Here is a 26,634-nt window from a genome sequence, read left to right on the forward strand (position 1 = left end):
AAGGAGCTGGAAAATGATCCTCCCTGTCCTCTGCAAAAAAAGGTACCACTCAATGTTACTGTATCTGCACTGCAAATGCAATCATAGAGCTAATATTCCACAGGGTGACCATGGCACAGAATCAGATGCTGAGATATCAGACATTATTTTTCAAAGAACATAAATCCATTGATTTTAAGGCTTTATTACATAAGAGATAAAAAGGGATGGATTTTATTCATGTACTGCCAGCCATCTTCCTTATCTCAAATAAAGGACATGATTTAGAATTAACACACACACTCTTAAGTCAATTTGTGTAACTCAAATTATTGTAATAAACTCTGTACTTACTCAGATCTCTGCATTTGATAGTACTATACTCAAAGGAGATACAGAGATAGTCACATGCTTCCCTCAGCTCAGGAATAGAAATCCCATCAGGACAGCGTATCACCCCAGTCTTGTAGTAATCCTGCAGGAGGCACCAAGAAAAAGCACAATGCACAACATCCACCAAGAGAAACATTGCATCATTTCATTCACGTTCCTTCTCCACACAGACAGCCCCCAAAATGTAGGACAGCAACAAATGTTAAACTTTGTGAATCTTTCTGTCCTCAAATTTATCAGTTTTCAGAGCTGCATTCAGAGCAGTGAGTTCTGGTTAAAAATGTTATTGAAGTGATAACTATTAATACTGATAATTTTGCTGTCTTTTATCTGTACTTCACTGAGCTCTTCCCATTCCAAGGCTGCTGACAAAGCAGTCCAGCAGCTCTGCTTCCTTGTGTGGATCTTAAATAAGGGGCCATTTCCATGTCAACCTGAAGTTTGTTTGACTCCTGTTAGCTGCCTGAAGCTCACTTCCAGTATTCTGTTTCACCTAATTTCAGCTCTAGAAGGGCAGAAAATACTTGAATTTGGTCAACTACATGCATAGGAAAAGGTGAACTGTAACTTTTGGTTTCTTCCATGAGTACTTTCTCTCTCCCTGACTGTCACATGTCCATGTCTAAGAAAAGGGGGTTCATAGCAATCATCTTCTCCCCTCTACTAAACAATATAAAGAGCAGTATCTATGCCATCCACAACATCTAGATATGCAAGGTGGGTTAAACCAAGAGGTTTTACTTCTTATCAGTGCTCGTCCTAACAGTATTTGCCCCTAAAAACTCACCAGAATAGCACGAAACACAGTAGAACCAATTCCTTCAGCAACTTCATACTCTCCTTTTTCATTGGGCCGTGTAAAGTTGTGTTCTCTGCCTGATCCAAACATCCTGCTCAAGAATGAAAGTAATTTGGGTTAGAATTCCTCACTATGGTTTTCTTGTTTGTAGGTAAGAAAAATAAAATGCGAGAAATTGTGAAGAAACTGCAGGGAAAAGCAGTGCACTCTGTTCAGTTGGGTTATAGTTTCACCTCATGATCTGACGTGCCTTTCCTGACCACTCTACAAGAAATAATATTTAGAAAATCACAGTCTAACAGGATACAGGCTTAAGGCAAACAGTACATTCTTATTATAGCTACTTTTACCTCCCAAGCTGCTCCTGCTTACTGTCCTGCAGACTGGCATTGAGGGAAAGTGGGTTTATAAATACCCTGCGTGTTAGAGCGCTATTTCTGTATCTTTATTAACCTACTTTTCAATTAGCAAAAGATAAAATAAGCTTGTTCCTTGAACCAACCCCAAAGGGAGAATAACTCAGCATCACACATGCACAAAAAATCCAGTGCATTAGGCAGCACTTCTTACTCTGAGGCTGGGCATGGAAAAGGAAACTCTTTCATTGCTTCTTTTCAGCTGATACACTTCCAGCCTGTCTGGATATTTATATGGATGCATGTATTGTAGAATATACAAGTGCTTTAAATCAATTATTTAATTCTGTTGATTCTTACTTCCATTTATTCCTTTTGACAGTTTAGACAGAGAAGCATTTCTTGCTTCCTCTGTGACTCAGCCAACTTTTCACAAAAGAGGGATCCAAGGTACTATTTATCCCACATTGCAGTGATTTAAACAGAGCAGAAATTGTGTAATCACATTTGTTGCCTGTAATGTGGCAAAGAGATTTATATACATGTATTTTAAATACAATTATATCCTTGTGTGCTGAGAAATAGCTGTATTTTAATGAAAAAGCCAAATCCAAAGTGACACAGAAAAACCCTTCTTTTCTTTCTTGAAGCAAGATTTTAAGTGATGCCCTCTGCACTTGGACAAGACAAAACCAACCAGAATTTGAGCCAGTCAAGTGTTGAATCTTTTCCCACCAAGCAAACATGTTAAATATGTTGCTCATTATAGTTTCTACAGAAAGCATTACACACATATTGCAGACTTGCATTCAAGTGTTGATCATTTTGAGTATTCAGCCTCTCTGTTGAGTGGCTCAGGGCTGTTACACTGATTATTTGACATTTCAGAAGATAAATGGGCTGAGCTTGAACATTTTCAGGGTAGGCCCACTAAGCAAAATAAATTCCTTCAAGATTTTCCTCCTTGCTGTTTTGAAAGAGACTGTCTACACTTACTATGCCACCTTGTTTTATGAAGCACATAGCTTGAAAAATGAGGAAGAGTGAGGCAGACTGAACATAGAAGCAATGCCCAGGAAGATGAAATGGTGATTTATTTATCAGCTGTCATCTCTAGGTAATAGACATCTCTTGGCTTTCCTGCCAAAACCAGAGAACTTGCATTCAATTTTTACTTAAAGACATTTGTAAACTGGTAATATTTGACATTAGCAAGATCAGCCGCAGCAATATGAGTCCAACAGCTAATCAAACAGTTTAAATATCCAGCTCTCTATAACAGTTGGGGGCTAAGGAAAAAACCAAAACCCAAAGAGATACAAACCTGCCCAACATTGTGTTAGGTTGTGCAGTGAAGATGGAAGGATCTACAACAAATCTGGTGTTGTCCACGATGAGCGTCACTCGCTCGGAAGTTCTGACGTTCCGGGCTCCCTCTTTGCCATTCTCGTACACAAACACCATTTCCCCAGCAGCCTTGCAGCTGCCATCTGAGCTGGACTGGCTGCTGTTCCTGCTGCTGGTGCCCATGCTGACAACAGAACCATTGGGGGACGTCTTCTGGGGCCGGGGGCTGCTGGGCCGAGAGGAGCTGTGATCCTTCTCGCGATCTTCGGTGGAGACGAGGGGAAGGAGAAAAAACAGGAAATGAAATTAGAGATTTAGAGGAGTCCTATGTAGCTTGTGTCCTTCTGGGCACAAAACACACCCATTTCAGAAGTTAAGTACAAATTATTTTGGTTAAATCTATTCTGGTTAAAGAAACCTTCAAAAATAACTGGTCATTTATGAGATTCCAAAGTCTGCATCACCTAGACATCAAACCCACCTCACCCTCCCCAAAAGTCTTTACAAAGAAAATTTACTACTCTAGTAGTGAAAAAGGAACTCAACATGACAACAGAAGCCATTGCATCAACAGTTGGTGCTACAGCTCAAAGAAACAAACCATATTTTGTCACTTGAAAAAATACCTATTTCCTCTATTTCCAAATACCTAGACTCTACAGAGTAAAGGGGATGTTTTCAGTCAATTATCTATAAAAATTAGATTGTTCTTGTGATTTGAACTAAATAAGAGCATCATGTAGGAATACACACAGCAGACTGCAAAAAAAGTTACAGCCTATTCAAAGAATGGTATTCCCAGCTCAGGGCACATGTAAGAAATCTGTATGTTGTGCCATCACCAAATAACACTTTTTATTGTATTCCTTTAACAAAAGAGTACTCAAATTTGGAGAACTGTAGTCCTGCAATGGCAGAGAGCTGCACACACCAGAATGATACTGCCTTGTTGGTGAAGTGACATTCCTGATGCACGGGGTGAGCTGAGACTCTGCTCTTTCGTGGGACGAGTCCCGGGATCTGTCACTGGACCTGCGCCTGTCCCTGGATCTCTCGTGTCCCCCACTGGCCCCGTGCAGGCTCATCTTGCTGCAGTCGAGTCCTTTAGCTACACGGGATGAGGTGCTGAAAGCAGAAATAAGGCACAACTTCAGCATTTCAAAGTTGCAGAGACATTACACATCTAGATTTTCAAGGCATTCACACTCCATGGAGATGTTTCCAAGATAATCCAGCTCCATTTTCTTTGTTGCCCTCATGTTTGTATTTACAATTGCTTGGAACATTGAATGGGCAGCAGGAATTACCTGTTTGCTGCTGTGTGATTTACAGAGACAGCAACTGCTCAGCTGAGCCTGCCTGTGAAGATACATTCACACAAATCTCTTTCAGAATGGGTAGGTCAAATACAAATGAGCATTTTATTTTGATTCTTACTGTTAAATTAAATGTTCTCATCAAAGAATAAAATTAGAAGTTAGGGATCTTTTTTTTTTTTTTCCCAATGCAACCTGTTTTGGCAAAACCTGCTCAGGCCACAGGCTGAATTTACACTCCTCCTGCAACCTGCCCTTTGCAAAGGTAGTCAGTCTTAAATGAGGGGGACACATCAAGACACACCAGACAAGAGTTTGCTTCTGCACATTGTTTTAAATTTTCACTTATTCTTAAAAAGAACAATAGTAAGCCATACAACCTAGACATGAACTGACATAACCTGCCAGCCTGTCAGTAAAAAGTAGCATATTTGTTCCAAACCAGCAAATTTAATATAATAGTTTAATATGTTTTAGACTGTGATTAAGTTACACTATTCAATTTAAGATATCAATTCATTTTACAATTATTAAACCAACTAACAAAACTAATCAAGTTTTGAGATCCCACAACTTGGGGAAATTCCCAAGGAATTTTCCTACTCATCTGAACCCATCCCCTATTCAGCAACAATCAAATGGAGGACAAAAACCATCTAAAAATTAAAAATCAACGTGCAACAGCTATTGTTGAATTTACTAAAAATCCTTTTGTTTTCTATTTATACTCTTTAAAAGAGACAAATTTATGTGTGGACAGCACAGACATGTCTGTGTCCTTGCATCCCACCAGAATTCTTAGAGCAGATCTTTGCTGTTTACCTTTCAAGTGTGGGCATGACAACACTCTTTATTTATGGGTTTAACTGAAGAAATTCCCAAAGCCTCAGGTAGTGGATAACCCAGACAGACACCTGCACAGCTACAAGGTCTGCCAGACAAAGCAGAGTCATGATTTCCCAGAGGAACCTCAATGCCCCACTTGCTTGCAGCCCGCAGATCCCATAACTCCTGCCAAGAGACCTGAAATCACGACTGCAGGGATGCTGCAGGAGAACACAGAGAGCTGAGAATGATGGCTTGCCTGAGACAAGCACAACCAACAGAAAAGCATTCACTGGACAAGCACACTGAGCAGCGTCTTCTTTTTAGCTTGCTTAGAAGTAATGATAAAAAAAATAATCAAGGCTTCCTACTAGCATGAGATGTTGCAGTTTCAGGTTTCAGAGATTGATAAGAGGAGCTGAACTGAGAACAAAGAGGCTGTGACAGATGAGTGTTTAGCACAAGGCAAGCAGTCAGAAATGCACCTCTCACTATGGCACACGAGCTTCTCCCTGCCCTGCTGGAGCGAGGGCAGGATCTCCTGTTGACAAAGCACAAGGTTGGTGCAGAGGGAATCTACTGCAATCCTGTTTTCTGCCAAGCTTAAAATATGCTGCAGTAAGAAATGCATCTTTGGGATGTGGAGTCAGCCAAAGGTCTATTGAATAAGGGAAAAGAACTGCAAGCCTTGCTTCTGGCTGAAAACGCTCACAGTCCAAGAATAATGATCCAAGCACTTCCATTAAAAGGAAATTTCCTGAGGACTTCCAGTGCAGTTCTGAAGATATTAAAATTTATAACATTTCAGCACAGCTAATACATCTCCTTACTTGTTTTACCTCTCTATTAGAGAAAGGCAAATTCTTTATTTTGAAAGTGAAATGTGCAAAAGTTTGCAAGAGTCAGATCGGCAAACCTCCAAAAAAACCCAAAACCAGTATCAATATCAACAATTTAGGAAAACCTTTGCACCTTTCCTTTGAGACAGGTATACACATACCTAATGTGACCACTTTAATAGATACAAAATATGCCCATAAATTATTAGAAACATGGATTACAGTCTTGAATTCAAGGCCAAAGTCTAGCCTCAGTTTAAACATGACAATATTCATTACTACTACAGCTAAACTTCCAAAAAATTGTGACTTTTTTTTTTTTTTAAGAAGCTCTGTATCTCATCTATGAATCTTTATATTTGTATGCTATGTATAATCAGGGGTGCCACAAAAGCGGGTGTGTATGTGTGGAATACTCAAACACCTACATAGCAGCCTGGTGACAAAACATCTCTGCAAATCCCAATAAAGCCTCATACGACCAGGCCTCTGTTGAGGCACAGCTTTGATCCTAGACCTGATAACATTTCCAACCATGCTGTGAGAAAACAGAGTTTTGCAGGTGTCACATTTTATAGTATCAAAATGCATGACTCACTGTTTCTCAGCAACTAAAGAGCTCTGTTTGCTTTAAATAAGGGAAACGCGCTAGAAAATGAAACAACCACTGTAATGGGATGCAGGCTTATCACACATTTTGGCAGAGCAAACACAAATTCCCCTTTAACAGAGAAGGCAATTAAAATGTGATTCTTAATCCAGAAAACCATCTAAAGCCCCATTAGGCTCCCAGCAGTGACTCAGAGCTGCCGGTGAAGCAGGGCAAAGCCCAGTTAATAATCTCTTCCAGGAGCTGATAAGAACAGGTGCTACAGGAAGCGACACTGACTCAGCTTCCTCCCGAGCCTGCCCCAAGGAAGGGCCATGGCTCAGCTCTACCTCCCTGAATGGCAACTGGGGCTGCTTCTGCTTTGCTGCCAGCAGCCAGCAAGCCTGGAGGAGAGGGGCAGAGTCAGAGATTATCTATCTGCTCCTGCTGCCAGCCACAGCCATCCCTGGGGAGCCCGGGCCATCAATTCAGCTCAGCACAGCACACTGGAGAGAGGCAGAGGCTGCCAGCTGGAGGAGGACACCATCCTTGAATAAATCAACTGCTTCTGGAACAGACAGCCTGGTGGGTGCAGGAAAGGCTGTGGATGTGTCTATCTGGGCTCCAGCAAGGCCTTTGGCACTGTCTCCCACAGCTCCCTCCTGGAGAAGCTGCAGCCATGGCTGGGACAGGAGCACTCAGTGCCGGGCTCAGAGAGTGATGGGGATGGTGCTGCACCCAGCTGGGGCCAGGCACCAGGGGTGTCCCTCAGGGCTCTGGGCTGGGGCCAGCTCTGTTCAATATTTTTATTGATGACATGGATGAGGGCATCGAGTCCTTCATGAGTAAATTTGCAGAGGACACTAAGCTGGGAGCTTGTGTTGATCTATTGGAATGAAGGAGGGCTCTGCAGAGAGACTTAGATTTGGTTGGATGCATGGGCAGAGTCCAACAGCACGAAGTTTAATCAGTCCAAGTGCTGAGTTCCACATTTTGGCCACAAAAATCCCCGACATTACAAGCTGGGGACAGTGTGGCAGGACAGTGCTCAGGCACAAAGGGGCCTGGGGGTGCTCGTGCACAACTGGTTGAACACGAGCCAGCACAGTGCCCTGGTGGCCAAGAAGGCCAATGGCATCCTGGCCTGGATCAGGAATGGTGTGGCCAGCAGGAGCAGGGAGCTCATTCTGCCCCTGTGCTCAGCACTGCTGAGGCTGCACCCTGAGTGCTGTGTCCAGCTCTGTGTCTCAGTTTGGGAAGGATGTTGAGATGCTCGAGCACATCCAGAGGAGGAAATGAGGACAGAGAGGGGCTGGGAACACAAACCTTGTAAAGAACCCCTGAGGGAGCTGAGGGTGTTTAGCCTGGAGAGGAGGAGGCTCAGAGGTGACCTTATTGCTCTCTACACCTTCCTGAAGGGAGGCTGCAGACAGGTGGGGTTGGTCTGACAGAACCAGAGGACACAGGCTCAAGCTACAGCAGGGAAGGGATAGGTTGGATATTAGGAAAAAAATTTTCACCAAAAGAATAATAAAATACTGGAATGCTCTTCCCAGGGAGGTGGTAGAACCACCATCTCTGGATGTGTTTAAAAAAAGCCTGGACATGGCACTTGGTGCCATGTCTCTAGTTGAGGTGTTAGGGCACAGGTTGGACTCAATGATCTTAGAGGTCTCTTCCAACCTCATTATTCTGTGATCCTGTGAATCTTTATTCATCTTAGTAACAGCCATCTAAAATGTCACTCTTAAATCCCATCACTGTTGAGTCACAGGTCACAAAAAATAGTTCTTTGATCTGTTGGATATGCAGCCAACAAACGAAGTTCCATGTGTTCAACAGCATGAGCACTCAGATCAATGCTACCCTTAAATACAACTTTGCTCTACCATGAACAAGAAAACTAACATGAGCTTCAATCTGAACAAAGAGAAAATGCAGAAGTGGAGCTTAGCCTGTCAAAATAGACAGGCATATCACTGGCTGTACCCTGTGTTACCTGACCAGAAAAGCTCTGTCCCTGAGCTGCTCTATTGTTACTCTGAAAAAGGAACTCACTTGTGGCCAGTACATATGAAAGAAGACCTGTGACTTTTATTTTCCTGTAAAGAGGCTTTAGAAGAAGTTGCAAGTGCTCAAAGAAACAGGAAGACATCAGAACTACAAGTAATTTTGATTTACTTGATAGAAGGACTTGGTCACCTCCTCTCCTCTTCTCCCCCTCTAACAAAGCCAGTGGGTCAGAGGTTGTTTCTGCAGGGAGCACACAAAGCCCTCACTGCACACCAGCAATGTGAGGGACTAAGGACAAACCTGGCCCCAGTGAGGAAGGCATGACAAACTGGCATTTACTGGGAGTTCCACAGCCGTGCTGTTGCAGCTTCCTTCCCATCTACACCAGGGGACATGGGATGGACCAAAGCAGAGCTGCCCCCTTTGAAGAAGAGGCAGACAGGAACTCCTGTGCTCCACAGAAGCACCACACACACCAGACACACACCAGGACTCCTCCAACAGCAGTGGAACACTGCAGGTTCCAAGTGCCAGGGAGCCACGGCTGCCAGGCTGTATTCACCCCAAATCCCAGCCACAGCACCCAGGGGAGCCTGTTAAAATAGAAACTGCTATGTAGGATACTTTTTTTAAAGACTTGCAGTGAGATAGCAGCCACAGGACACCTGAATCTTTCAGAGCCTGACTTCAAGCCTCCAAGAAAGAGATCTGAAGCTACCTGAAGGGCCATCTCACCCTGAAAAGAAGTGTTTGCAAAGTCAGCTTTCAAGGGATTCCTCAGCTGATGACCACCAGCTGCACTCTGGGCTGTGGAAGCCGTAAGGCACAGCCCCAACCCATAAGCAGAATTTTCTCCTGCGTGCTAAAGGACACATTGCATTTAAATTAAAAGTGTAAGAGAGGAAAAAGAACAAAGAAAACACCATTTCAAACCCTCATCCCTTCATTCACTAAAGCTGGAAAAAGCCCCACATATGTAAGGCCACCTAGTATTCAAAAGTTTATGAAAGGGAAGAACATCTTGTTTTATCAATTACTTTTCTACAGGGAAAAAAGAAACAAACCCCCCCACTCCCCCCCAATAAACAAACCCAAACCAAAACAACTAAACAGCCTCATGAATATTCATGTCTTTTGGCAATATTCACAAATTCAATACTCATTTTTCCCTGGTTTCAAAGGAACATTGGAACATGTGCACTACACCCATTCAAGAACTTTAAGGCAGCCACAGAAATTATTTTCCCCCTCAGACAGGGATCAAGGAAGCTCTGTCTTTGTAAGGGAATGAGGCATTTTCTTTAAAAGCAGTTGCCTCATGAAGAAAACCAAATAAGCTCAAGGTTTTATTTAAGCAAATCTATTTAATATGATGTGAAGGAGGGAAAAAAAAGTATCATGAAAATGGCAACTTGTCATACTGGTAATGCTTCCTATTTTTGTAGTTAAGGGAAGAGCTGTTTTTAAAAAATGTAAATGCTCTTCAATTTAATGATGCTTTGGAGTCATCTGTGGAAGGAGAGCTTCAATTTGTCTTTACACATAACAACAGATTGCTTTGAATATATTACTAATTATTAGAAGAAGTCATTAGACCGAATTAATCCTACTGCCAAAACAATTAGCTTGTATTCCAACATAAAAGCTCCATGTGCATCCTACTGAATACTGCCAATAAATAGACTTCTTTTATACAACCAGCTCGTGTCTACACAGAATTATGGTGCTTAACCAATATATTTATTACTCCCAAACCCACCCTAAAACCTTAAGCAAATGAAAAGAACACAGCAGTGGAAAATTAACCAAGACTTTTACCATTTCTCCCCGCCCCCCATCTATTTCTAAAACTTATATTAACTCACCTTAAAATATAAACTTAGATCCATCCTTTTCTAGGGTGATTCCCATAATCAACACTTGTAGAATCAGGCTATAGAGCTTTATCTGTGCACTAAGTTACAGCTGCCATGCTCCGAGGCTTTAGAAGAAATCCCTTCTGCTCATCCTGCCAGGACTTACACAACGACAGCGCTTATGCCCCTCTTCCTCCCCCTCAAGCCTGTTCTTTGTCGGCAGACATTTCAATTGACCTGTGCACACAAAGGACAGTACTTCGCCTTTTCCTCATTCTTCTCCCGAATAATGCCCACGCGTTATCCCTGTTAACAAATACGCACCTTCCTCTCGTGTCTATCAGGGAGGAAACACAGAAGCACGGGAACAATTTCGGAATCAGAGCACAAAGGAATTCCGTTCCTTCCAAAAAGGCAGCTTTGAAATCCAGATCAGCATCCTTTGGCATTACTTATTAAGTTCAGCATATTTGATATTTCCATCATATTTCTTCACCGTCAGCGAGCCTTACTTTTCCCTGCATCACAGCCGCTCCAGGATGCGCGCCCGCAGCTCCCAGCGCACGGAGCGCACCGAGCCGGGCGCGCTGGCTGCGGAGCGGGATTGTGGCGGAGCCTGACTCAGCCGTGCGTGCTGCGCGATCGGCTGACGTGTGACCCCGCGGCTCCGGGGCCCGCAGCCATTGGGCCGCACCGGCACGGAGGGAGGCAGCGCCGGGGCCGCAGCCGTGCCGGTCACAGCCGTGCCGGTCACAGCCAGGCCGGGGCCGCAGCAGTGCCGGGGCCGCAGCCGTGCCGGTCACAGCCGGGCCGGTCACAGCCGGGCCGGGGCCGCAGCCGGGCCGGGGCCGCAGCCGGGCCGGTCACAGCCAGGCCAGTCACAGCCAGGCCAGTCACAGCCGTGCCGGTCACAGCCAGGCCGGTCACAGCCAGGCCGGTCACAGCCGGGCCGGTCACAGCCGTGCCGGTCACAGCCAGGCCGGTCACAGCCAGGCCGGTCACAGCCAGGCCGGTCACAGCCAGGCCGGTCACAGCCAGGCCGGGGCCGCAGCCAGGCCGGGGCCGCAGCCGGGCCGGTCACAGCCGGGCCGGTCACAGCCGGGCCGGTCACAGCCGGGCCGGTCACAGCCGGGCCGGTCACAGCCGGGCCGGTCACAGCCGGGCCGGTCACAGCCGGGCCGGTCACAGCCGGGCCGGTCACAGCCAGGCCGGTCACAGCCAGGCCGGGGCCGCAGCCGGGCCGGTCACAGCCGGGCCGGTCACAGCCGGGCCGGTCACAGCCGGGCCGGTCACAGCCGTGCCGAGGCCGCAGCCATGCCGGTCACAGCCGGGCCGGTCACAGCCGGGCCGGTCCTCGCCCCGGCCCCCGGCCAGCGCCGCTGCCCCGGGATCGGCCCCACAGCAAAGCCACGCTCCGACCGCTCCCGCACCGTCTGCCCGCATTAACACTGACAATGAATTCACCTGACACCAAGGTCATAGGCGGGTACAGCAAGAGCATTTTGAGAACCACACAGCACGAGCTCCATTTTTTAACTACAAGCACCCCTTTCCCAGCTAGGGAAAAATCACTCTCCTTTGTAATAACTTAAAGATCATTAGTGTGAAAAATGCATGTATTTTATGATTGCATTTTTGCAAATATTAAAATGAATATTATACGTGTTGTGTTAGAAAGTGATGCTGTATTAATTCTCTTAAGTAGTGTGGTAAATATAGTTTTAGGTTATAACATAATGTTAAAATAGAAACTGCTATGTAGGATACTTTTTTTAAAGACTTGCAGTGAGATAGCAGCCACAGGACACCTGAATCTTTCAGAGAAAGAATTTATTGCTACATTATCAGAACAAACGAACTTCTTCCCATCTCGAAGACGCTGTTAAGATTTGGAGGAAGAAGCTGACACTGCCCAGACAGAATCCTGTGTTTGCATGGAATTTACGCATCATGTATGAGGTGTATGAATATGCAACAGGATGTTGCTGTTAAGGGTTAATCCTCTGTTAACGAGGGTCCTTTTTTGTGCTACCCAGAAAAAGGTACTGGCCTTCCGTAACTCTTTGTCTCTATTGTCTCATATTGTCCTAATTCAAATTGTCCAAATTATTATTACTCTAATTGTATTATTATTTTTATAACCATTTTATTACTATTAAACTTTTAAAATTTTAAAAACAAGTGATCGGCGTTTTCACAATTAGTATATAATTATATTAATCAGTACATTTACCCATCAGAAACCATTGTGCATTTTCACACCAAGAGGTCATCAAGGTGGGCCCACCAAGCACAAAAAGCAACACAGCAAATTAATACATGAGTCTGTAAAATTTTCTAAAGATTTTTTGGCAGGATGAGACAGCTTTCTTTAAATGATTCTTTTTAGAATGTCTGCAGGCTGTTTTAAGGAGTCAAAATACACTGGAGGAATAGCTTAAAACTAAGTCCTACAATAAATAACAATCAAGATGTCACAGGGTGGAAATTAAAACATGATGCAAGCTGAAGAAATGAGGAGGATTGTTCAGCAAATGAGTGCTGTAATAAAGAGGGAAGTCAGTAGGAAAAACAAGAGACTTGTGATTAGAAAGGCAGGAGAACACTGGCACTCCAGGCTGAAGGGTCAGCTCTTTACACATGGAAGGAAGATTTCTGCTCATGCAATTTCAATTACCCGAACCAGTGAATTTTCTCCTGGTTTTAGGGTCTTGTGATGGTTCACACAAGCACCCTCCCCATGCCCCAGGGGAAGAATAACCACCAACCTTGTAAGGCCTTTCTTCCCTTCAATATAAGCCAAGGAAGACATGGCTATAATAAGCTGCATGAAAAGCATGCTGAAAAAACCTCTCTCAGCCACTTTTTGCCTCTGATACAAAAGTCCCCCAGCAGCAAGAGAAAATACCCTGGTTCCCTAAATGGGGTCTCTTCTCCACAGCAGAATTAGGATGTGTTTTCTTCTTTACTCCTACATCAGGCAGAAAAAACATGCCATGGATGGACTGGCTCCCAAATCCCACAACACCAACCCCTCAGGACAGGACACACACCCATGCAAATCTCACAGACACCCAGCCCAGAAGCCACACTGACTTGGGGCTCCATGGAAGGAAGCCCCAAGAAAGAATTCTCACTGCTTAATTTGGGGGCTGCCACGGGATCTTCCCTGAGCTCGAAGCAGAAACTCTGTCAACACTTTCCACCCTCAAAATTCTTTAATATTCACATAATTCTGGTCTTCAGTGGGTTCTCTCAGCCATGAGTAATGTACTTCTTAGTAATGCAGTTCCATTTCAGGAAAGGATCTCATGAGCAGAGTGTTCAGTTGCCAAAGGGATTTCTTAAAGCAGCAAGGACTTAACCTTTAGGAGGGAACACATTCACACCTTATGACTTCTGCCATGCTCCCAAACACAAGACTTCCATAAAAGAATCTTATACCAATTTCTGCTGCATTGTCAACATGGAAGTTAAATAAAAATCAAACTAAGAAACTCAGAGCAATATTATCCTCCTTAGAACTGGAAAGGGCCTCCATTTGTTAAAAAACAGCTTTAGAAGTTCAAATTCAAAAGAACTGGAACCAAACACAAACTATGTAGCCATTACAGTTTCTGGTCTCAGAGGTACAAACAATGAAGTATTGTCCATAAAAAAATTCTAGTTCTGAGCATAATCACCCCTAAAGTGCTTTGTGTCCCAATTAAATGTGCCAAAGTCCACCACAAATAATATCTGACAACATTTGGGAAAGGCAGTTTGGGTGCTGAAGAAGCTCAGGAGGATTTAGTGTGTGCTTTAGCCCTGGAAGTCACTAAGTTTCCCTTCTCAGCAGTGTCAATAAGCTGTCATGCAGACATGAAGGACGTCAAAAGGAAATCAAAAGCCCAGTCCTCACAACTCTAAGATCACTCACTATACACTGGGTACCTTGCAGAAGATGAACACAGTGGTGTTTTGGAAAGATCTCACTGAGTGCAGCCCATTTTTCTGCATTCCAAGACCAGCTCTTCCCAGCCCACCTCAGTTTCTCCTGAGGGTTTTCCATGCTGGTGCCTACAAAGGCTGGATGAGGAGATTTTGCTCTGCCAGTGCCAGGCTGCAATTAGGCATGTTTGCAGAGACTGAAAGCAGGGGATGCACAGTATGACCCGAGCCCCTGGTAAATCAGGCCTCATTATTTTCATGCCCTGCCTTGTGCAGGCCTACCCCATGCTGCAAAATGTTCAACTGCAGAAATCACAGCAAGAGAAATAAAACCTGTCCCACAGTGGAAAACAGATTATACATTCTGATATTCTTCCACAGATGAGAAAGGAACTCTTCTGGTGATGCTTCATGTACTTTACAAAATGCTGAGACACGTGGTACTTCCATTCACAACCCATGAATGCATCCTCCCAGCAGGCATAAACAATACTGGGGCAAAAAATCCCAGCATTTAGCATCTGCACAACAACTTCTCATCTATTTACAAGATTTAAAAAGCAACTGAAGATCCAAGAGTCATGGCAACAGAATCAAAGCAGAATCACATTTTGTTCATAAATGCAGTAGTGCAGGCAAGACTTTGGATCTAATAATGTCTAAACAGAATGAACAAATAAGAAACTGTCAAAAGAGACTAAAACAGAAGCAGACTTAGAAAAATCAAGGACAAATCTTGAAGAGGCAAATTTAAGCCAAAGGTTTTGCACTGCAACTCTAGAAAAAGCACTCAGTGCAAGAGAATTAGAAGTAAAGTCTTCCAACAACAAAAACTCCAACACTACAGAGAAATCACATGTGTGAAACTAATAACTGATGAAAATTAGAATAAAACATACAGAAAAGCAACATCTAATAATGAAAATATGAATTCAGAGACCATTTATTTAAACCTTCACCACTATCAATTCAATGTATGGCTCCTGCACATTTTCTTCCATCTTATTCAGGTACTTAACTAAAAAGCATCTGCAAGAATTTTCTGTAATAGCTTAGACAAACAAGACTGTTTGTATGATTATTTAGTCATCTCTAACAACATATAAATTCATCCTGACAGGCTCTGCAGATTTATACCAGGGATCATATGCATTATATTTTTAGTCCTAATTTTCCACATCTCTCCCTTCTGAATTTTCCATTCCATTGCCCATCTCAGAACAAGTAAGAAGCAGGAGGAGAGAAAACAACAGTACAAAACACTGGACACTCTCTAAACTAGAAAGAACAGGAGATAATGCTGACCTGTTCAAGGATTCAGTCCATTCTCCTTTGGACAGTTCTGCCCCTCGTCCTTGGCCCCAAACAGACCGGTGGCTTTCCTTGCTGCCACACAAACCCCACACACAGGGCTGCTCACAGCCCTAGATTATGTTTTCTATGAGTCAAGAAAATTATCTAAGCTATTTTAAGAATGTTAAGGCTGAAGGAGTAAACACTCCAAAGCACCAAGAAGTGACAAGCTAAGAATCTCCCATATTACTCCTTTGTTGAGATTATTTACTACAAAGCTCTTATTTCACCATTATGTTTTCCAAACCAGAAATATTCTTTCTTGATGATAACAAAGTGTATTTTGAGTAAGACAAACAAGACTGGAGCACTCAAACCTTTTAACATAACAGTTGTAGTTATACTATTACAACTTATGCTTCCAGATGCATTTTTGCCCTCACACTGAATTTTTTACATAGATTTTCGCTTGTCTGGATGAAAAAGTCTCAAGTCAGAAACTACAGTAATATATCCATATTCAGCCACACAAAACCCAATTATTTTGTTCAGGCTTTGAAATTAAGTACACCATTTTCCAATAATGAGATTCTCTGAAGTAATCCAGTATCTCAAAGGAATAAGGTAACACAATATTTATCCTTTTTTATCCCTTATTCCATTACAATGTCAAACTATTATTTAGATTCTCATTCTCAAAGACTTCCAAAACCACTTTATTTGGGGAAAAAAATTTAAATGATCAGATGTTAGCTTGAGTACTATATCCCTAGCATACAGCTTCCATAAAAATGCTGTTCACCATTGGAAACAAATTGTGTTTTGCCAGAAATATGTGCAATAGCTGCAATTACTTTGAGGCATAGACTTCCTACCTTTTGATGTGTGACCCTTGAATTGAGATTGCATGAAAAGATCAGCAGTAGGATTTCTGCAAAGCACAGGCCACAGAGTTAACTCCTATCTGCATCAAATAATCTTTGCAGAAAGCTGCAGAGCTTTTTATCGAAACATTTCCCCAACATAGATAATCCACCCCAGACCACACATGGTCAGACATGTGTCCTGTTCCTCTGGCTTGGATTTACCCAGCTGCAGCTCCCACACTTTATTTCAAACTTGCCTGCTGACTACAGCTCATCACCCTAATTTCTGTGACTGATCAAGAAGTCATTCTTTAATCTTTGGGTTCTCCCTGTCTCACAAGATACTCAGTAGCTTCTGGACCTTCAGGGAAGTTGTTGATTAGAAGTAATTCTGAACTGCTGACACCAGACTTGCAGTAACTCCACTGCCCACATGTTGCTGGAGACTTGTGATCCCTGCTCTCCCTGCGGTGGCAGTGCCATGTCCTTGGCAGGTGACAAACACAGCCATGTCCTTGGCAGGTGACAAACACAGCCATGTCCTTGGCTCCCTGCTGAACTGGGTCACACAGAGCACCCAGGGGTTTGCAGCTGTCAGACCCCTCAGCCCTCGCTGCCCCTTCCAGCTCCCAACAGCCCCCTCAGGCTCGTCTGTCCCAGAACAGTTTTAGGTTCTGTTCCAATCCCTGGCCACCACCTGGCCTGGGCTCAGCAGGAACCATGGGGGCACTGCCCAGCCCTCACTCCACACAAAGCCCATCCCACACACACTGCTCACTGCTGAGGCTGTGCCCACTGGAATCCTAAAAACACAGCTGCATCAGCCACCCCCAGACACAGCACCTGAATAAAAACATCAGCTGCACAAAGCTACACCCCTCAAACCCACCCTGAATAAAAACATCAGCTGCATAAAGCTACACCCCTCAAACCCACCCTGAATAAAAACATCAGCTGCATAAAGCTACACCCCTCAAACCTTCCCTGAATAAAAACAGCAGCCCTATAAAGCTACACCCCTCAAACCTTCCCTGAATAAAAACAGCAGCCCTATAAAGCTACACCCCTCAAACCTTCCCTGAATAAAAACAGCAGCCCTATAAAGCTACACCCCTCAAACCTTCCCTGAATAAAAACAGCAGCCCTATAAAGCTACACCCCTCAAACCTTCCCTGAATAAAAACAGCAGCCCTATAAAGCTACACCCCTCAAACCTTCCCTGAATAAAAACAGCAGCCCTATAAAGCTACACCCCTCAAACCTTCCCTGAATAAAAACAGCAGCCCTATAAAGCTACACCCCTCAAACCTTCCCTGACCTGCAGCACCAGCCACCCTCCTCGGGTCTGCCTTAACCACTCCATTATTCACAGCATAGGCCTCTAATTACATGGGTCTCCCTGTGAGCCTTTTAATTACTGCTGCATTCTTTTGTCCTGCCCTCTTGAATTTCTCACAATCATTGAAGAATTAATGGCAGGAAAATAACCCACAGTATTAATTGCTTAGAGAATTCTTTGGACAACACTTGAGTCCAGTTTATCTGCATCCATACAAGTAAAATGTGGAATGGTATTGAATATGCTCCTTAGCTCTTTCCCTATCATCTTGCCAGTAGGAAAGCTTGAATAACGAACAATTTTAGCTCGTTTACAGAGATGTTTCAGTTATATTTAGCACTTCTAAAAGGGCAAAGTACTTGAAAGATACACACTTATTTGGATGCTTAAATATCTTTCCAGCAATATGTTTCTTCTCATATATTTGCAAGGTGACTAACTGCTTCGCTTAGTTCATTTTTGAACACTGTACACTGGAAAAACACTAATTAATTTCATCATTTTGTCAAATCAAGAAGCATTTAAAAAAAACTTTCTTACTGTGAGGGATGCAGGCAAAAGCAAGATATGACACACAGTTTAACAAAGAAAGTGCTACAGAAAGTGATACTGGCATGCAAGCAACTATTAGCTCTCACCATGGACTAGTTGCACATATTTTTAGGGATGTAACTCCTAGCAAGCACCCCCAAAAAATTCATGTATTTAATCACTCAACCGGTGTTTTGCTATGCACACAAGGCATTTAGGTTTGCTTTTTTTGTTGGTTTTTTGTTTAAGGACTAAAATGCAACCCATGGCAAAACAGATCTAAGCACAGATTGGGGAAGCTGACAAATCAGGCCAGAAAACACCTTTGAAAATAATTAAGAAGCATTTTTTGAAGAAGAATTACAACGTTTATGACAGGACTTGCCACAACCAGATACAGTAGCCTTTAGGATGGACTTTGAGTGCAGATTTTGAGATGCAATAGATGGGACACAGCACCTACCTTGAGTGTTTACAAAGTTTACGAGGTCTATTATGCAATTTCCGATCCCAATTCTCTGGATCACTGGAGTTACTGTCATAAGGATGAGGCCGTCCTGCCATTCCACTGCCAGCTTCCTCACACTACTGCTCTGAAAAGCACACATGCAGCACTCACAACCTACATTAAGAGAGCAGTGTTTACCTTTAAGTAATGCCACACAGGAAAGAAAAGTCAGACATGCAGAATTTAGTGTTGTTAGGTTTTGATTTTTTAAATGCAGATTACAGAAAAACAGGATACGCTGAAGCAGAAATTGCATGACAATAATATTTTACATGTTTTGCTGATACCTGCACTAAAAAGAGTCTTTTGTTATAAAAAAATATAGTTCTGTAAATGCTGGCAGGCAAATTCAATTTTGCAACAATTAAATTCACTGTGTCCAAACAGAAAAGTCACTGGTTATAAAACACAAGACAAACATATCATGATTTTCTTTCAAATGTATAAAGTTAATTCAAAGGAGGATCCCAAGTACAGAACAGAGATCAACAGTTTTACACTTTGAATGGCTGACCAAGAAGGAAACAGAATTAACATTTACATCTGAGTCCTCACTACAAAATGGAATTAACAGCAATCCTTAGAGACACTCAATGTGGTCCAGTTTCACTGACTTGTGCAGAGAAGTCATAAAAACTTAATAAAAAGAGATATAATAACTACCCTTCCTTAAGTGAGGTCTGATGTTATGTTCAACTCCCTTCAGAATTCTCTCCTAGCTCAAACCACCCAGTGACTGTCAGCAGAGACAGCCAATCTCCAATCTCTGCTGTTCAATCACAGCTCTCAGTGACACTTGTGGCAACACAGTCGGATAATTCTCAATGACCTGGTTACAAAAACTATAAAGCAGCCACAAGTGAGCAGCTGATGATTGCACAACATCTGGGAAAAAACTGAATTACAGACAGATAAACCCTCCTAGCAATGGGAAGTCTACTATGCTTCTTTACAATTTTAAGCTACATATTGTAGAAACATTGTGTCTCTACCTCACCCCACCCTTAACAGACTTGCATTACATTCTATAAAACATCCTACATGGAAGTGAGTCCCAAAGCAACTGAGATCTCTTTAAAACAAAGTTACTTCTCAAATAAACTGTCCTTTAAGTCATGGAAAATGAAATAGCTCTCCTGGCAAATATAGATTCTCCTAGCTAAATTTAGACCCAAAAGTTTTTATTACAGGGGAAGAAGAGAACAAGCTTCTTAAAAGTGTTGGTTGCATCCAAGTTTTGCCTTCATGTTCAGTTTTACCCAAGCAAACAGGTTTAATACAAAGACCCACAGGGTTGGGTCTTTTTCCTGTTACAGCTTCTATAATTAAATGCACTTTGATGGGAAGACTCCTATGATCAGGTGTCCATACAGAGTCAGGAAGAGGAAAAAACATTTTATTTAAAATTACAGGAAATACTCAACTTTTGCATTAAAAAAAAAAATCCTGATAAGCATTTCATTGTGTATTACCTGCAAAGTCAGGTTAGCAAAGCACAGTCAATAAGTGAGGGTATTACACAGAGAAGGTTGTAGGATCTGCACACATTAATCAGGAGAAACAGGGAGAAACCTACAACCTGTGTCAGAACAGAAAAAGCATTATTAAGGAGACCGGGGGAAGGAAGGCTGGCTCTGAACCCAGGGGCCGTGGTTCCCAGCCGGGGTGCAACACCAGGCACACAACCACGGGAGAATAAAGCCACTTTGTATCCCCAGCTGAAACAAACTGTGTTCATTAGATTGAGCTCGGCAGGCAGGTACAGCGAGCCTGGCTGCCCACGGCAACAGCCGCGTGTGCACACCGAGCCGGGAGCAGCGATGGCAGGGACAGCACAGCGCCCACCGGGCCGTACAGAGCCAGCCTGGCTGAGCACACCGAGCCTGGCTGAGCACACACCGAGCCGGGAGCAGCGATGGCAGGGACACCACAGCGCCCACCGGGCCGTACAGAGCCAGCCTGGCTGAGCGCACACCGAGCCGGGAGCAGCGATGGCAGGGACACCACAGCGCCCACCGGGCCGTACAGAGCCAGCCTGGCTGAGCGCACCCCGAGCCGGGAGCAGCGATGGCAGGGACACCACAGCTGCCACCGGGCCATCCCCTCCTCTGCTGGGCCTGCTCCCACTGCAGCCTTTGCCACAGCACCACAGGTTCCCTTACAAGCTTTCCTTTCTTTCCACAAACCCTCTCTTCCCTTTCAAGGCATCCAAGAGCTTTAGAGACACCCGACCCTCTCAGGTACACACCAAGGCAGGTGCCAAAGAGGCACCCAGCACCCAGTTCTGATTCTCTGCATAGAGGCCAATATTTGAATTTAGCTTTTGTACTCAGCAGATGTGCAAAAGCAGCTGGTAGTGCAGCTGAAAGGCCAATTTAAAGCTACTTCCTTAAATTGTCTCACACTTCTGCCTTCTCCCCTTCTTTCTTACAATGAAAGTTCAACAGGAAGATGCAGGTCCACGCACACTTCAATCAAAAGCCCGTTCAGAGCAGGATCAGCTCCTCCCCTTGGCTCTGCAGCCCCACGCTGGAGGCTCACAAACGAGAGATGGCACAGAGGGACAGAACCAACAGAAGGAACTGCTTCCCATCAAAGCAGCACTCCCAGCACATGGGAGCCCCAGCAGTGCCACTGAGGGTGCCAGGCTGGCACCCAGCTCAGAACCAGGCACACCAATGGAAACAAGGGAAACGATCCCAAGTGCCCAAAGCTACAGCTTGTGAAACTTCTTGTTTAGTTCCAAGCATGCCACACTATGAACATGTTCCCTCCATCCTAGGCCCTCAACAATTAACATTACTCTAAAAAACAATTTGCTGGAACACAGCCGATTTTTTCTCCTTGACCACTGCTGATAGTGCTTTTGTTAAAGAGTTTCTTTTTCCAATGAGAAAATGCTGTATAAACTCTGAAGTAACTAACCAGTCATCCTGATTAATATTTAAACACTTCTGCAAACCCACATTTTCCTGCAGCAAAAAATAATGTTTCAGCTGTGGTTTGTTTTTTGGGCTTTTTTTTTTTTGTTTGCGTGGATTCACAAGGCAGGTAATAAACAAAGCATGTTTTGAGGAACATTCTGACCTTGTGTACAAGAAAAAAACAAAAACAATCCCTGCAAGAGTACCTGGCCCCAAACACTATTTTAATCCTTCCATGAAAACAAGGAACCACATCTGAAACGCTGGTGAAGGTGAAAAGACACTGGGAGCACATGAAATAAAGAATCAAATCCAAATACCCTCAGCAGATCACACAACACTGGTGTACTGGCCAAGGTGGCTGGCATTCTGATTAGCTAATTAGCAATTAGTAATTCTCCAGGTGTAAAGAATGATTTCATACCTTTCTGCAGAAAGCAAATACTCCAGAGAATCATCACAGGGAATAATAGGAAATCAGGAAGCAGACTTTAATTTTCAAAGCTTTCAGCACAGACAGCTAGAACACTTCAGATTTACTAACATCAACTTGAAGCCAGAATCATCACTAATTTATGAAAGTTGCAGGCTACTGAAATCCAAGGGAATTTTAGAGACCCAGCGGGTTTGACAAGAGAAAAGTCAATGTAGTAGAGCCACCCCAGCCACTGCAAAACACAGTAATTAATGTGTTTACAGCACTCCTAAAGGAGCTCATGAAAGGATGGATCATACACTAATTTGTGATAGATGTTGCACAGATTATTTTTAATAACACTTAAAGCATATTCAGCTCTGTGCCATGACCAAATAGAATGCACAAAGGTTGCTGAGCAGATCAAGGGAGATTCAGCCATCAGGTGCTGGACAGAGGTGGGCATGCACTTCTGTGAGATGCAGGACCTGCATTTTTCAAGGTGCACTTCTGTGAGATGCAGGACCTGCATTTTTCAGGGTGCACTTCTGTGAGATGCAGGACCTGCATTTTTCAAGGCACTGCAGGCCAGGAGGGGGTAGAAAATGCTCTCTGGAAATCTTTCAGCAAAGAAGGAAAGCTAATCAAAACCAACATCAATGCATTTCCAGCCAGCCAGTCACTCTGTAATTGCTGAGAATACCTGTAGGCTGCAAAAATCTGGAGTCTTGCTAAAAATGATGATTACAGTACCCTGCAATCTTGAGGCAGAAAGCCAAGATGTCTTCTGGCCACCAGCTCATCAGGTAGAACAAAGATCTGATGGCTCCTGCTGTCAGTACTGAGGAACACATTCAAATAACTACCATGTAATACTTCAGGCATCTACTCAGCTCTGAGCCTTGGTCAGAAGCATTTCCAAAAGTAGGACAGGTTTCAGAAGTTCCTCTGCTCTAACCTGCTCCCTGGAAAGGTGAGCCAGGATAATCAGGAAGCTCCAACACACAAGTCACCAGCAAGGACAAAACTGGGCATGAGCTGTGACAAGGAAACTTCAAGGCTCACATTAAATATTTAGACTTTCTGTGAGGGGTGACAGTCTGCTGCTCACTGCCTCTACTCATCAAAGCACAAAAGCAGCAGCAACAAAAAGGAACTTCCAAGTCAGATTCACTGGGAATGCAAGCACGGTGACATTACATCCTAATTAAGAAATCCAGTTCAAAGGACACATGCTCATAATGCAAACACCACATACCATGGAAATCCATACCTGCCAAGTGAGTTTCTGCAAACTAGTGCAGACATCAGTCACAATTCAGCCACATAAAACAGCTTTATACATCATCATCACTGAAATGTTATCAAACTGACACTGATTAAAGCACAGCTCAGACACATCCTTTGCAATACAGGATCAACATCCACACAGCAGGTCAGGATTGAAGCTCCTCTTAATGAGCAAGTGGGGAGAAAAAAAAAAGGAAAAACAACCCTGAGCAGTCACAGGAAGCTGCTGGTATTCCCATCTAGAGCAGCATAAACAACAGATAGTAGTGAGTAGCCTGCAAGCTGTTTAACTCCTAAAGGGAGCACGATGACAGAGCAGCTGTTTGACACTGGAAGCCCAAAGAGCAAGAGGCAGATGACTGCCAGCTCCCCCTGTGTACTGGGATCATTGTGGAAACCTGCCCAGCTCCCCCTGTAAAAGCCCAGTGGATGGAGCAGCTTCTCCCTCCAGAGCAGAATCGTGGCTCTCAGTGCAGCAGAAGGAGCAGAACCCAACTCCCTGCACTGCCCTGGTGGCCCCCAACACAGGCAGGCACAGGGCTCCACCACACCTGGCACCAGATGAGATGCAGGGCACCAGAGCAGCAACCACATCTCCTGAAGGAACAAGCAAGGTCTGTACCCATGGCTGCACCCAGCAGGGACAGCACATCTCAGCGAGCAAGAAAATTCATGCACACAGTTTTTCCCAGCTGAAATGAAGTCCAAATTAGCTTTTGTACATATTTTAAAGAGATACATACTTTCATGGATAAGCAACGCTGCTAAAGGAAAGCTGGGCTGAAAGGAACTGGCACAGAAGGAGGTTCTGGTCTTTGGGTATGAACCAGGACAAAGCAGCCCCAGCCCGGAGCACACAAGCTGCAAAAACACACAGTTTATAACAAAGTGACAGAAAACCCAACAGGGATGACATCTGTTACTAATTTAACACACAATGTCATCCACACATCAGCTGTTACCATTTCCAAATGCAATTGTGCCTAAAAGGAAAAGTGGGCTTTAGGAAGGAATTTAATGTGGATGTGAAAGCTGCTTTAGCTTGTTGTCTTTTTTAACCCCTGGGTTCCCTGGCACTAACACACAAACACCAACATGCTGAAAACACCTCCCAGAGCAGCCTCACACAGCACCACCTGCACAGGGGGCAATGGCAAGCACAGGCAGGATGCATGACGAGGTCTGGAGACAGAAATGGTACAAATCCAGGGTAATACTCAAAGGCTTTTGGCAATCTTAACAGGAAAAGAAAATAAAATCTCTGATGTTTTGCAAGAGACTCAGTCCAAGACACGCTGACAGACCTGCCAAACACAGTGCAACAGACTGCCCTAACTACAGGGCAATGGATAAAACAAAAAAGGAAAAAAAATCATCCAGTTCCTTTTGACTGTACTTGTGTTCAAGCTACAGAAATTCCAACACCAGATGATGCAGAGACACGTGTTTCAGCTCAGAAAAAAGATAACAAGTATGCACCACCTGGTTATGGACTCTGAATAGTGAGGCTGATAATTTGAATTGCTTCTCTGGCAAACCTAGGAGGAAAAGAAAGTATCTTCCAGGGAAAGGATCAACAAAGGTGAAGCAACAACAGAGCTAAGTGCTCTTTAAATGAATCACTGAAGGTGATCCATGAAGAATACAGGCAAACAGAAGTAAGGAGAACAGTGTCAACAGTCAAAAGGCTACTGAGAAGCCAGATTTTAAGCATGTATTCGAATTTGTAAGAGGCAGCCAACAATAAAGAACAAAAAGACACAAGGCTCAACAACTCCTTTGGACAAAGAAGCCAGACAAGTGACAGGAACAAACCTGGGAGAGGTCTATGATGAGCTCGATCCAAATTCTGAAAGAAAAGGGTTCTAAAGTGATACACTGGATGGGACCAGAGACGAAGAGGGAAAAGATGCAGACATGGCAGCTACAGACAGAAGTGAATGTAAAGAAAAAAACCTTATGACAGGCAACTGCAACAAGTAATTGTACTATGGCAGATTTATCATATAAACAGCTGATATTTTCTACAAATAAAATATGGTAACACAGAAAAAAGAATCACAAAGATACTGGACTCATGATGAAATCGTTTGAGAGGGTAAATGACTGCTCAGGAATTACACGACGGCTGTCAGGCAATACCACTGTCCCTGTACAGGCCCCGCAGGTGCTACCGATAAACAACACGAGATGGAAGCCGGGGATGGCAGCCGAGCCCAGCCCGCTCACGGCACACAGCAGCCGAGGCACGGGGCCGGTGTGCCTGCGGGCTCCGGGTGCGAACCCCGCGGCAGCGCCGGGAGCCCCTCCTCAGAGACACCCCCGACCCACCTGCTCCGCGGGGCTCACTGCGGATCTCCGGCGATGCCTTCCGATCCAGAGGCTCTGCGGCAGGGGAAGCGGCGCCGGTGCGGCCGGCGGGAGCCCCGGGATGCCGGGCTGAATGGGGCTGAATGGTGCCGAAGCGTGCCACAGGCCCGCCAGCCGCGCCCGCCCGCACTCACTCACCGGCTCGGCGCGGCCGCCTCCCGCCGCCGCTCCGCCAGGCCCGGCACCGCCGCCAGCTCTCGCGAGAGCCGCCCCCGCGCCGCGGAGGAGGCGGTGGCAGCGCCCGCATCTCGCGAGACTCGCGGGGCGGGGCGGGGCGCGCCCGCGACGCCGTTGCCAGGGAGCGGCCGGGGGCGCCCTGAGGGGGGTGAGGAAGCTGCAGCCTGTGAATAAAAACCCGGCGGAAAAATACCGCGGGGAGTGAAATGAATTAACAAAACCGAAATGGCGGCAAGTCACGTAGAAACAAGCTACATCCCCCGCGCAACCCTCCGCCGAGAGGGGCCGGGGCGGTGCTGGAGAGCGAGCGCCGCCCGACGGCCGTGGGGAACGGCGGGGCGGGGAACCGGGATGTCCTGTGGGGAGCCGGGATTCCTCCTGAGGTGCCGGGATTCCTCTTGAGGAGCCGGGATCTCCTCTGTGGAGCTGAGATCCCGCCTGAGGAGCCGGGATCTCCCCTCCGGAGCCGGGATTTCCCTGAAAAGCCGGGATCTCCCTTGTAGAGCCGGGCTCTCCCTGCGGAGCCGGGATTTCCCTGAAAAGCCGGGATCTCCCTCTGAGGAGCCGGGATCTCCCTCTGAGGAGCCGGGATCTCCTCTGTGGAGCCGGGATCTCCCCTCCAGAGCCGGGATTTCCCTGAAAAGCCGGGATCTCCCTTGTAGAGCCGGGCTCTCCCTGT

General features: G+C 44.9%; 1 protein-coding gene across 5 annotated transcripts in view; it reads right to left on the minus strand.

Moving 5' to 3' along the window:
* Positions 1-25,918, minus strand: part of BTBD10 (BTB domain containing 10) — a 30,408-nt gene extending 4,490 nt beyond the window's left edge. The window contains exons 1-7 of one of the 5 annotated variants that reach the window (XM_058806987.1): positions 25,740-25,858; positions 25,224-25,257; positions 18,735-18,893; positions 3,806-3,999; positions 2,852-3,137; positions 1,160-1,262; positions 334-454 (exon numbers count right to left, since the gene is read on the minus strand). In XM_058806987.1, coding sequence (XP_058662970.1) covers positions 334-454; positions 1,160-1,262; positions 2,852-3,137; positions 3,806-3,999; positions 18,735-18,835 — 805 coding nt within the window. In that variant the 5' untranslated portion in view covers positions 18,836-18,893; positions 25,224-25,257; positions 25,740-25,858. Of the gene's footprint in view, positions 1-333; positions 455-1,159; positions 1,263-2,851; positions 3,138-3,805; positions 4,000-10,321; positions 10,479-10,636; positions 10,804-13,449; positions 13,591-18,734; positions 18,894-25,223; positions 25,258-25,739 lie in introns of those variants that run through there. The other 4 variants (XM_058806988.1, XM_058806989.1, XM_058806986.1 and 1 more) reach the window with 4 other exon arrangements.
* Positions 25,919-26,634: the final 716 nt, after the last annotated feature.

Source organism: Ammospiza caudacuta, chromosome 6 (assembly GCF_027887145.1).
Source record: "Ammospiza caudacuta isolate bAmmCau1 chromosome 6, bAmmCau1.pri, whole genome shotgun sequence".
Lineage (NCBI taxonomy): Eukaryota > Metazoa > Chordata > Aves > Passeriformes > Passerellidae > Ammospiza > Ammospiza caudacuta.